The 12,992-nt window shown below is 36.6% G+C and overlaps 1 protein-coding gene across 1 annotated transcript in view; it reads right to left on the bottom strand.

Annotated features, from left to right (window-relative positions):
- pax2a (paired box 2a) overlaps positions 1-583 on the bottom strand; it is a 25,761-nt gene extending 25,178 nt beyond the window's left edge. The window contains exon 1 of the mRNA XM_073834625.1: positions 555-583. Coding sequence (XP_073690726.1) covers positions 555-583 — 29 coding nt within the window. The remainder of the gene's footprint in view (positions 1-554) is intronic.
- Between the last annotated feature and the right edge of the window lie 12,409 nt (positions 584-12,992).

Genomic DNA, 12,992 nt, shown 5'->3' on the forward strand with positions numbered 1-12,992 from the left:
TTAGCTATGCATATTACTAATCATAATTAAGTTTTGATATATTTACCGTAGGAAGTTTATAAAATATTTTCATGGAACATAATCTTTACCTCATATCCTAATGATTTTTGGCATAAAAGTAAAATAGATCATTTTGACCTATGCAATACATTTTTGGCTATTGCTACAAATAAACCCATGCTACTTAAGAGTGGTTTTATGGTCCAGGGTCACATATATATTTATTTCAAGTGAACTATTCCTTTTTAAAAATATTTAGTTTGAACAAGATTTGTTAATATGAAAAATGTTCATTATGGGCAAATTAAATTTCTCAAATTCATGATGATGGAGTCAGCAAGTGTAACCTGGCATACCAGTGAAGGGCACCAAAAACAGTTGTAAGAGACAAGAAATCAAAACATAAAAAAAAAAAAAAGTAGGCAAAAGTCGAAAAATTCTCCCTGTGGAAATCTGGACGCTTTTGTGAAATCTGGTCCCCACAACAGCGAGCCCCATCAACTCATCTCCCCTTGCCAGCTTTTCATATTTAAAGCCAGTACGGGTTTAATTACCAAATGATGACAGTGTCATATGGTGCCATGATGGCACAGGATATGTGCGAGACACTGACTGACAGTGGGAAGCTGGAAAGCAAAACGGGGAGAAAAAAAATAGCTGAGACAGTAAAACATCTGTAATTTGCAATTCACTGGTGTTCAGTGGTTGCTCATGGATTAAAGATTAAAAACTATTGTCTAGCAGATGGAAGAGAGAGAGAGAAAGAGAGAGAAACATGGAGGGAGGGGGAGCTTCTAAGCAGCCCATTTACATTTGTATATAAGCAGCACTGTTAGGATAATCACATGGAAAAAATAAGCTGTCTCCATCACACACCCAAGGCAATGCCTCCATTAGCCCCATCTCCAGATGCAGATGCTTCTGTTTTCAGATCGATTTGTGGTGACAGCATGTTGCCCTCTGTAACAGCTTGCCATATAGTTTGATGCAAGTGCAGAGATAATTTTTTAGAAATTTTCTGAAAGATTCCAATGTGCTAAATGCAACCATCTACACTCTTAAAAATAAAGGTTTATTACTGGTGTTAATGGTTCCATGAAAAACTTTTAAAATCCAGAAAACGTTTTTTAAGTTATTAAAAAGAAAAAAAAAAATGTTTTAAGAACTGTTCACTGAAAATGGTTCTTTAATGACATTGCTGCCAAAACCCTATTTTGGAACTTTTATTTTTAGGAATCTACAGCATAATACATCCTTGAATATGCAATGCTTATTTGTTTGAACAGTGTATAGAATCCAACGTTAGTTTTTCTCTGCTGGTGATTGAAGACACCAGCTACACCTGATCTTTTTTGTAATTGTAATTAATTAGTGTTTTGTTAGTCTTGCTGTGCCTTAATTAGTTAGCACTGCCCAGTAGAGAGAATGAGAGGCAGTACTTGATACACAGCAAATGATTATTAGAAATGGCTATAAGCTAATGCTGTGAAGTTGACCCTACTTTGATATGCTCATAGGTTCCTTTGATGCATTCGGGTGTACGGGGGTAATGGGCAGCCTACTGGAGCATGGCAGACCACCTGAGAGTTGTTTTCGGGACTCTAGGAGGTCACCTGACACCAGCGCTCTGGAGAAGGTGCACTGCACTGGATTTCACGTGAGTTAAAGGACCTCTTCAATAAAACATCACCAGCTTTCAATGGTGCACGCTTGAGCTGCTTGTGTAATTGACTTTTTGACTTTTTTCGGATTTGCATGGACTCTCCAAAAGTAGCTCACCTGGCAAGTATCGCTCTGCTCCGAAATTACAGTAGCGCTGTGTTATATTACAAATAATAAGCACTCTCCACTGACCACAGCTACTTATACCGTCTTAATTTAGACTCACCTCTTAGACAAGGTAAACAAGAGCTTTCTGATATCCATACAGTTCCAGTAGAATAAATTAAAGGGGTAGTTTACTCACAAATGGAAATTTGTGTCATTAATTACTCACCCTCATGTCGCTCCAAACCCTTAAGACTTTCGTTCATCTTCGGAACACAAATTAAGATATTGTTGATGAAATCCCAGAGCCTTCTGACCCTGCATAGACAGCAACGCAACTACCACATTCAAAAAAGGTAGTAAGGAGGACATCATTAAAATAGTCCATGTTACTTCAATGTTTCAATCTCAGTTTTATGAAGTTCTGAAAATATTTTTGTGTGCAAAGAATCACCAAAAACAACAACTTTATTAAAAATTTCAATGCATGTGTGGTGCTGCTGACGCTTTGTGGTACTCTTGTGAATGCTGGTCAGAGACTGATACGGAAGAGAAGAAATTATTGAATAAAGTCGTTATTTTGGAGGTTGTTTGCACACAAAAAGTATTCTCATAGTTTCATGGACTACTTTATCGATGTCCGTACTACCTTTCTGGGCCTTGAACGTAGTAGTTACCTTGGTGTCTATGCAGGGTCAGAAAGCTCTATTAAAAATATTTTAATTTGTGACCCAGGACCACAAAACCAGTCATAAGTGTAAATTTGTCGAAATTGAGATTCTTATGTCATCTGAAAGCTGAGTAAATAAGCTTTTCATTGATATATGGTTTGTTAAAATAGGACAATGTTTGTCTGAGATACAACTATTTGAAAATCTGTAATCTGAGGGTGCAAAAAAATCTAAATATTGAGAAAATCGCCTTAAAGGTTGTCCAAATGAAGTTCTTAATGCATATTACTAAACAAAAATCACGTTTTTATATATTTATGGTAGAAAATTTACAAATATCTTCATGGAACATGATCTTTACTTAATATGCTAATGATTTTTGGCATAAAAGAAAAATCGATAATTTTGACCCATACAGTGTATTTTTGGCTATTGCTACAAATATACCCGTGCTAGTTAAGACTGGTTTTGTGGTCCAGGGTCACATTTGTGTTCCAAAGATGAATAAAGGACTTATGGGTTTGGAACGACATGGGGGTGAATAATTAATGACAGAATTTTCATTTTGTTATTTACATATATCGTACAAACAACTTTAGACCCCATTGACTTTTTTCTGAAAATATGTTCTTGTAGGTTCCACAGATGAAAAGATCTTACAGATTTGGAATGACACAAGAGTGAGTAAATTTTGAAAGAATTTTCATGTCTGGGAGAACTATCTCTTTCATATATTTTAATAGCTGTAAAGGCCTCTCAGATGAAATATGAGATTGGAAAATACTGTCTCTCTCCCTCTAAAATAAAGCAAGACTGTTCTGTAGGTGAAATTCAATATGTGCAAACCATTTTAGCCATCTTAGGAGTGAAGAGACGGATCATTTCTGTTCTGAATGGATGATTCCGAGCCAGAGGTGAATCATACAGGGGTTTGTTTGTATCTGTGCCTTTGATCCCCCTCTGATAGTCCCTACACCGCGCAACATCTGTCACGCGGCGTGCCACAATCGCTCACGTAGAGCTTTAGGTGATGCTGGTGTATGGTTATTCCTGCCACACGGTCCACATGGGCATCCCCAACGCCAGCGCTCATTAGCAGGCAGGTGGCGTTAGAGATTCGACTGGGGCCGAGACGAGGAATAGAACCTGGCAAACCGGGTTGTACGTCCGCATCGGGTAATCCCCGCCAGATTGCCAGGATATCAGAAGTGACATCACAAAGCCAACAAAAATTAGCATCCCTAATGGTCTGCCAGGCCAAACATTATTCTTCATGATGAGAAGCAGTCATGCCTGCCCAGGGCTCCTGATGATTTGGCCAAAAGCAGTGGAGGCCCCTAAGCTCTCAGCTCCAGCCAAAACCAACAGGCTCTATTCTCCAACCCATGAAGACCGGTTCCTGAGGAAAACTTTGGTTTATTCCCATCACACTGCTGATGCCTTCAGATTCTAGAAGGTCCTTGGAAATGACGTGGGTTTTGTGACCTAAATGGAAAGGAAGAGACCCTCACCTGGCGCTTGATAACCAGTGAAAAACACCTTGACTAGATTTAGAAGCTTAAACCAAGAAAGATCAATGAGAGGAGAGGGGGAGAGTGGCAGATTTAATTAATTACTGCATATTAGAATGTTTGTTTACAAAAGTGAACAGTTACAAGGGGCCTGATGGTAATTAATTTAAAACGTACTTCCCCCTGTCCCTGCCTCGCGTCGGCACTAGACGTGGTTGTTTCATGGCAGGTAAGCCTACGTCTCATTGGATTTCCATCAATTGCTCAAAGGTGTGTTTGAAAACAAAGATGCATGGTACGCAAATTAGCCTGAATGTTAACATGATTGCATATTAAGAAACCTAATTAGTATTCAAGGGAATCAGAAGGGAAGAGCTGCATGATGTTGTGATGATGCATATCTAAGAGGAAAGTTTCACCATTTTTCACTTTGCTTTTTCATTCTCTGTAGTGTTTAAATGTAACTTAATATTTTAAACACATCTGTCAATTCTCTCTGTGAAGATGACTTTATTTCCCCAACAATGTCACAGTGGTTGCATGTCTGTGTGTTTTCAGCTGTGGTCAGGAAGGTCTCTCGAGGTCCCCCTCCAGGACAATGATGTATTTAAGTCCCCTAAGAGGTCAGATGGACTCTGTCCAGAACATCACCTGCAATCAATAGTGTTGGTAAACCAGGCTCAACTGAGTGGCCATGAAGACTCCCCTTATAAACACGCTCACAGAGAGGCCGGCATGGCCCATTGCTTTGCTAAAACCGCAACCAACATCCTGACACACACACACACACACACACACACACACACACACACACACACACACACACACACACGCAACACATGCCACCACTCTGAAAACAAGTGTTGATGACAAAGAGAAGAAAAATAACAGCACCTCAGCGGTAAGTGGAGAGCCTCCAGGTGATGAAATCCTCTCTAAAGTGACACAAAATTGAAGCAAATTGACAGCCATGTGAATGTGTTTATAAATGCTAGTGGGTGGCACTGCAGGAGTGCTGGAGTGAGAGCTGTTTTTATTTTATTTTTATTTTTATTTTTTTATTTTATTTTATTTTATTTTATTTTGTTATTATTATTATATTATTTTATTTTATTTTATTTTAAACAAAAATGATTTTATATTAATTATTGTTAATATTTAGATTCAATAAACTATTTGCATTAACGAAAATTAAAACTAAAATAATTAAAAAACATGAAATAAATGCATGGAATAAAAATAGTGAAATAATGATATTCATGAAATAAATTTGGTTTTAGTTAATGCTTATTTTATTGCAGCTAGCTGCTTTTTTAGTTAAGTTGAAGTACTATAATAACTAAAACTAAAACTGAAATATAATTAATTTTACAAATTGCTAAAAAAAATACTAAAACTTTTATCTAAAATAAAAATAAATAAATAAATAAACTAATTCTAAATTTGAATAAAAACTATAATTAGTATATCGGTTATAGTAAAATAACACTACATACAGTTATACGCACTTTTTTTTTTAAAGTAATTTTTCTTGCTGTTTTACTAAAAATGTACATACAGTCAAACCAAAGATTATTCAGACACCATGATATAATTTTTTATATTTTTTTTTACTAGTGGGTGCAGGTCACTGTAGTTCATTTCTGTAAGTGAGGATAGCAAAATAAAGTAAACTGTGACATATTATACCCCAAAATTCTTCATACAGTATAATTGATAAAAATATGAGACCTGACCATGTTTATTTCTTTAATTGCTAATGCGACCTTTTTACACCAGAGACTGAACATAATTAAGCTTTGCTTGGTAATTGGTCAACATAGTTCTGAATTTTTGGTTGAATGTAATTCATTACATACCTTTCTATCAAAGTTATCTGACATCAAGATGAATTTGTTCTGACACAGTTTGACTCTGAGTTCTTGTCATATTTTATTACTATTTTCTAAACTATAGTGAATAAACTGTGATAATGTGAGAAATGTTGAATGTTTCTGAATAAATTTTGGTTTGCCTAGATGTTTATTAGTATAATTTCTGTCACTCTGATAAATGAGGAAAAATATCAATAAACAATTAGTCGCATTGTTTTAAAAGGGAAAAAGAAGTGTTTTAATAGTTTTTACACTTTTCCTTGTCTGTTTATTTCTATAAATATCAACTTTGCCTGATTATCATAATTCATGTCTCAGCTTTTTGTATTTTTATTTCATAGCCATACCCTTTGCATTCAGCTTCACTCTGTCATAAGGTTGCACATTCTCCTTAACGCACAGGTGAATTGGGTGCACTGCTTCAATCAAGGCTTCACTATTGGGTTTGAGAGTCATCTGAGCCCAGACAACAAAAGCAAACGCTACAGTGAGTGTCTCTACTGTAAGTGGCTTTTGAAGAATTGGCACAGTCATCTGGCGAACACCTCACATCTCTCACAAACAAATGAAGGCCTGGCGCTTCAAAGTGAGATTGATATCTCTCTTGAGAGAGGTGCACTCCTCCCACGGGACCGCCGAGGCGCCTACCTCCTCCCTCGTTCCGCCAAAGAGGGGGAAAAAGATTGCCCCTGTAGATCCATGTTCATCAATATTCACTCATTCATCGTGAGCCATGGCAGATGAAATTTGGCCTAGTATTGTTGAATGGATGACCCGGGGATCCACTTTGTTGCCATGAGGTTGTCTGCAATTGAGATTTAGGGTTAAAACAGAACAATACACAATTTTTATGAACTTCAGACTCGTCTATATATTTTACGTTGTGACAGAAAACTTTTCAATTTGCTCTGCAAGTTCTTAAGAGTACCCATCCATTTAATAAGCCTAGAATAGATATATCTACTTTGTTCTGCTTTCTGACTGTTTGCCAAATATTTTTTTTCCCCTCTTTCTATTTTTATTTGGAAATATTTTTCAAATAAAATGAAGGAAACTACTGCTAAAGATGGGTGCCATAAATCAATATGTATTGCTGAACTCTCACAGTATTTGAGCTTTATAGAATATAAAACTGTGTAGTGTTGAATTATTGTTATTAAACTGAACTTGCAAAAAGTAAAAATGTCTTCAATGTCTTGCAGTTGCAATGTGCATATTAAGAATATGTATTGCATACCATTTTATGCGCCATGACAACACAAATGATCTTGAACAGATGAACCTTTTGTTTTTAAATGATGAAAATGTTTTATTGAAAAACCAAACTACATTTTTTGAGTTTAGTGTAAAACATCCACCCGTAAAATTAATTGTAGTACAAGCACAATGCATTGACAATCAGGTTTGCTTCTATGTTAGTATCTCCACAGCTGTGTGTTTCTATTAGTGCATCTCTCCAAGAACTCCTTAGCAGCTAAATGAAGAAGCAAACACAGATAATGACGATGATGGACATGACATACATTGTTGAACCAATTCAAGGTGAGAAAATCTTTTTTATTTTTCATTTAGAATTTTTCCTGCTCCATTTGTTTCCATTCCAAGACTGTAAACCCAATCCCAGATAACAAAAATATGTTCTAAGAATAACATATGTTAACATTCCCATTACATTAAATGAATAGTTCACCCAGAAATTATATTTCCGTCATTAATTACTTGCCCTCATGTTGATCCAAACCTTGTTCCAAGACCTTCATTCAACCTCTGAACACAAATTAAGATATTTTTGATGAAATTTGAGAGCTTTCTGACCCTGCATAGACAGCTAAATGTTGAAACGTTTAAATGGCCCAGAAAGGTAGTAAGGACATCATTAAAATACTCCTTGTGACATCAGTGGTTCAACCAAAATGTTATGAAGCTCCAAGAATACTTTTTGTGCACAAAAGAAATAAAAATAACGGCTTTATTCAACAATTTCAGTCATTCAGGTCTATGCAGGGTCAGAAAGCTTTTGGATTTCATCAAAAATATCTTAATTTGTGTTCTGAAGATCATGAATGAAGGTCTTACGGGTTTGGAATGACATGAGAGTGAGTAATTGGATGAATTTCCGAATGTTCTCAAAATTCTAAATGTCTATTTTTATGTTACATTTTTTTATGTGTACACTTTTTAAGTGGTTATGCAAAAGTTATTTTTTAAAATATTTTTAAAAGAAAACATTAATGGAACATTTCATTAATTTTGCAAAACATTATGGGGATGTTACTTTTGAATATTCTCTAAACATTCTGAATATACAAGTAGTAAGTAGTAACATTTAAAAATGTTCCATGATTGTATAAATGTGTAAATAATATTTTTGTGCTAACATTTTGTGAATGTTATTAAAAACTAGATAACTGAACCAATGTTTTATTAATGTTACTGGAAGAACGTTTGTTCATAACTTATGTTCATAACTAAAGGTGCGTTCACGCCATATCTGAATTCCCGTAATTATGAGATTCCAACTTGTAAAAAGCGACCACTGTATTAGTCCTCGTAGAACTTGTAATTACAACTTGTGAACTGGGAGTCTTCTGAGAGCTACTACTTGTACCACATGACCGCTGTACCACCTGACAAACGTAGGCTCTGTTTAGGCGTTGATCAGTGTTGCCATAGAAAAAGCATAATTCCCAGTCCGAGAACAGCTCCGAGTAAAGCATCAATTGTTGTCATCTGGAAATTATGGTAATTACGATATATATAATTACGCAGCATAACTTAAGTGGATTTAAACTTGACAAATTTTGTGTATTGACTTCTTTTCACTGTTGAAAAAAAAAATGTTTTCTGGTGTTCATTCATGTTTTTTTTTTCGTGCTTTCAATAAAAAAGAAAAGACAATCGGTTCACAGTGGCAAAACGGCATTTATTGTTTGCATTTCATAAAAAATTACAACATTTTAAAGCTGAGACCTTGTTTCATACCAGAAGTAACCAGCTCTGTCTTGTCTGTCGGTGTGTTGCCAGTTTTCTTCGCAAATACCTGCCCTCTTAAGTTAGTGTTGCTATGTGCGACAAACAATGCCGCTCTCACACTACACACCATGTTCTCATGCAGTGAAAAATACATTGTGAAGCAAAGAGGAAACTGAAAACACACTGACAGACAAGACAGAGCAGGTTACTTTAGGTATGAAACATGGTCTCAGCTTTCAAATGTTGTCATTTTTTAAAGAAATTCAAACAGTAAATACTGTTTTGTGGCTCTTTAATGTGTTGTGACATCACTGTATTGCCTCAGTTCAAGAGACAATCAATCGTCTTTTCATATTTACCTTTAGATCAAAATAGAAATTAATGAACATCAGAATGTATTTTATTTCAACCATCAATTAGCATTTTTCAAGTTTAAAGTATGAAATGAAAATTTGATGTTTATCTGCTTACCCCCAGGGCATCCAAGATGTAGGTGACTTTGTTTCTTCAGTAGAACACAAACAAAGATTTTTAACTCAAACCGTTGCAGTCTGTCAGTCATATAATGGCAGTCAATGGGACCCACAGTTTTGAGAGTCAAAAAACATACACAGACAAAATCAAATTAAACCCTGCGGCTTGTGATGATACACTGAGGTCTTAAGACACCAAACAATCGGTCTGTGCAAGAAACTGAACAGTATTTATATCATTGTTTTACCTCTGATCCACCGCAATGTCCAACTGTCCTGAGTGTGTTTACAACAGCCGGCACATGACGCGTCAATGTGTTCTGGCATAGTACAGTAGACGCATGCGTGGAAGCGATCTGCCATGCATATACGTCACTCATTGTGTACACAGTGCAGAGAGATAGTGCATATGACGGATACTCAAAATGGTAATTACTTGTGCTTATCCTGATTGTTGCAAGTTTCAACCAATTAAAATAATATGTTTGCTTGCACAAACTCATCCGGGAGTGTTGGCATTTTACCGTCTCCCAACTTTTGAGCCTGATCGACTAAAGTTATGGTTGCTTGCTCTTCGTCATGTTCCAGCTGATGTGAACGTGCTGGATCAGAGGTAAAAAAATTATATAAATACTGTTCAGTTTCTTGCACAGACCGTTGTTTGGTTTCTTAAGACCTCAATGTATCGTAACAAGCCGCAGGGTTTATTTGGTTTTGTCTGTGTATGTTTTTTTTGACTCTCAAAGCCATAGGTCCCATTGACTGCCATTATATGACTGACAGACTACATCGGTTTGAGTTAAACATCTTTGTTTGTGTTCTACTGACGAAACAAAGTCACCTACATCTTGGATGCCCTGCATGGGGTAAGCAGATAAACATTAGATTATGATTTTATGGGTGAACTATGCCTTTAAGTCCACTGAAGTTAATCTAGTCTCTTGTATGATTTGTTTGCCAGACAAGATGGTGAATTAGACGTTATGATTGGTCAGATCGCCTGTCAATCAAGCTCTTTGTAAAGGGTCAATTGGAATGCAGGATTACTCTAATAGAAGAGTGAACTGCAAAAAGATTGCCTTAATATTGCATTGATTGTGATTGTAAAATTTTGCTATGAAGCACAAAAGTAAAGTTGTGTGATTCTGTTATTAATTTAATCTTTTTATTGTTACAGGCTGAACCACAAAGGCCACAAAATTAAACGTTTAACATCCATCTGTGAATCCCGACTCCAGGTAAACCACTACATTTGAAATTCCAGGTACATTTTCATGTGGAAATTACTATGCAGTCACTATAAAATGTACCATATATTGTCTATTATGGAAATTTCCCTGAATACAATCTCTACATGCACGCGTGTTACGATCTTCGTAACGCACAACAAAAACTACTCCATAATGATCTCCCCTCAGAGGTAAATCAATAATTGCAGAGCTACAAAAGAGTGTTTTGTCCTAAAATGGTAATTAGCACGGGTCTTGACCTCCCTCATGGCATCTCTCAGTCGCCCATCTGAGAGCCAGGGCATGTCCAGAGCTGACACTTAATGACGCTAACATTACACACTCGCTGAACATTGTCGGGCTTTTGTCTTCATTCACATCGAAATGAAGTTCTTGGGGCCCACGTTTATCAATCATGGTGGGGCTCCAGCTGTTCGCCAGTCTTTGGCCTGACTTCAACAGCCGCGCTTACAAATTGTCTCTGAATAGTGTGGAGCTCTGCCTCCCCACCCTTCCACCCCCTTTTTGTCACTGTCTCCTGACAAATGTTCCACTGCAGCTTTTCCCAGACATGGCCGACCCTACCTTCTGCTCCTCGCCATTCAGAGGGGGGTTCTGGCCTCATGTTCCTCTCACAAGATGAGCATGGTAATCTGCAGTGGTAGCCATTCAGACTCTTACTTAAATGCATAACGTTTTGGTGTATTTTTGGTATTGGGTATCAAGAATGACATCGAAAGAGAATGTTCATCTGATGGAGATACTCAAAATGAAGCATTCATAATAGCCTACTAATGCATTGATTATGAACTGCTTGAAAGGATGTTTTTATGATCTCTCTTTGCTACTTTTTAGATATCCTGCTACCTGAAGTTCTGTCAGCAAACTTAAAACAATAGAAAACAAAAATCAACATGGGTGAGGAGATGCTGGCTGCCTCAGAGGGATGAATGACTGATACAGTTTCTTTTTCAGTGTGCTTTGAAAAGTGAAATAATTAAGATAGATGGGCAGATGAATTAGTTGTCTTCCAAGGTCAAACGCTGATTGCCTTATTACTCTATTACTCCACTGTTGTGAAACTGTTACCGCTGACACTTTTTCATGATATTCTTTACATCCACAAAAGAGAAGGAATGAGTGAAGGAGTGAGAGAGATACAAATTGATTGTTTGGCGGCCAAATCAGTCATAGTCATCTTGGGTGGAAGGATTAATGGGTCTGATGGCTGTTGCAGGTTCAGGCAGGGAGACGGGCAGAAAACAAGAGAAATTGGTTTGGGCCCCCGGGAGCTGAATCGATGTGAGTAGCATGTAAGCAGTGCACTGTTGTTTTGTGTGTGTGGAATGAGAGAGAGAGAGATGTAAGGCTATGACATATTTGTTTTTTAATAAACACATATAATTCTTCTGTAGGATAACACTGAATTAAAACTACATTTTGGGATTACTTCAATTTAAGCTCAGTCAATAGCATTAGTGATAACAATAGAAATTAATTTACACTTTAGTGACATAATGTTGATTACAATAAAACATAATTTCAACTTGTCCCTCTTTTTTGTTAAAAAAATAAATAAATCATTGTCATTAAGATGAAATATTACACAGAAAAGGTTAGTAACCTATTTTTTTCACATTAAAATCATGAATACACATTTACGTTATGTGGCTATACTATTGAACGATTGAGTGTTTACGAATTGGGATTGACTTAAGAAAAGGAGGGCATTTATTTTTTGTGGTAATCAACATTATGCCACAAATGCTGTCTATGAACTTAACTTGTATTAAACCCATAATAGTTCTTAAAACATTATTGTGATTTTAATGGTAAAAAACTGTAAAAATCCTTCAGTAAAACATTTCATGGCCTTTTTTGGTAAAATACAATTTTTGGAAGTGAAAAAGAACATATAATTTACAGTGAAAAAACACAAATTGACATTCCCAGAATTTCCTGTTACATTTCTAACCCAACCTAATTCATACAAATTTGTACAACCTCACGCGTGTGTTTTTGCTTAATTATACATATTTTACAAGTTCCTCAATTTGTATGAATTTGTACAAATTACTCCCCCCCCAACCCCCCCCCCCCCAACTCGGCTCCTAAACCTACCTGTCACTTGGGTCTAGACAAATCGTACAAAATCGTATGAGTGAGATCGTACAAATTTGTGCGAATTAGCCACATCATAAAAAAATATGTACGAATTGGTAGTGAGATGTTTGTGTTGACATTTGACATTTGTTTTTTTTTTTCTGTTGAAATAACGTACTCGGTTACTTTCGTAACCTCGGTTCCCTGAGATACGGGAACGAGTACTGCGTCGTAAGACGCTTATGGGAAAAGCTCCTTTTCTCCTGAGACTGAAGCATTTCAATAACGCAGTGTAACTGCACGGCCATTGGTTCGTGCAGTGTTAAAGAAACGAACCAATGGCTCGGCAGCGGAGATGCACACACCTATGGCGATGATTCGCGCCCGATCG

Source organism: Garra rufa, chromosome 2, assembly GCF_049309525.1.
Source record: "Garra rufa chromosome 2, GarRuf1.0, whole genome shotgun sequence".
NCBI classification, from domain to species: Eukaryota; Metazoa; Chordata; class Actinopteri; order Cypriniformes; family Cyprinidae; genus Garra; species Garra rufa.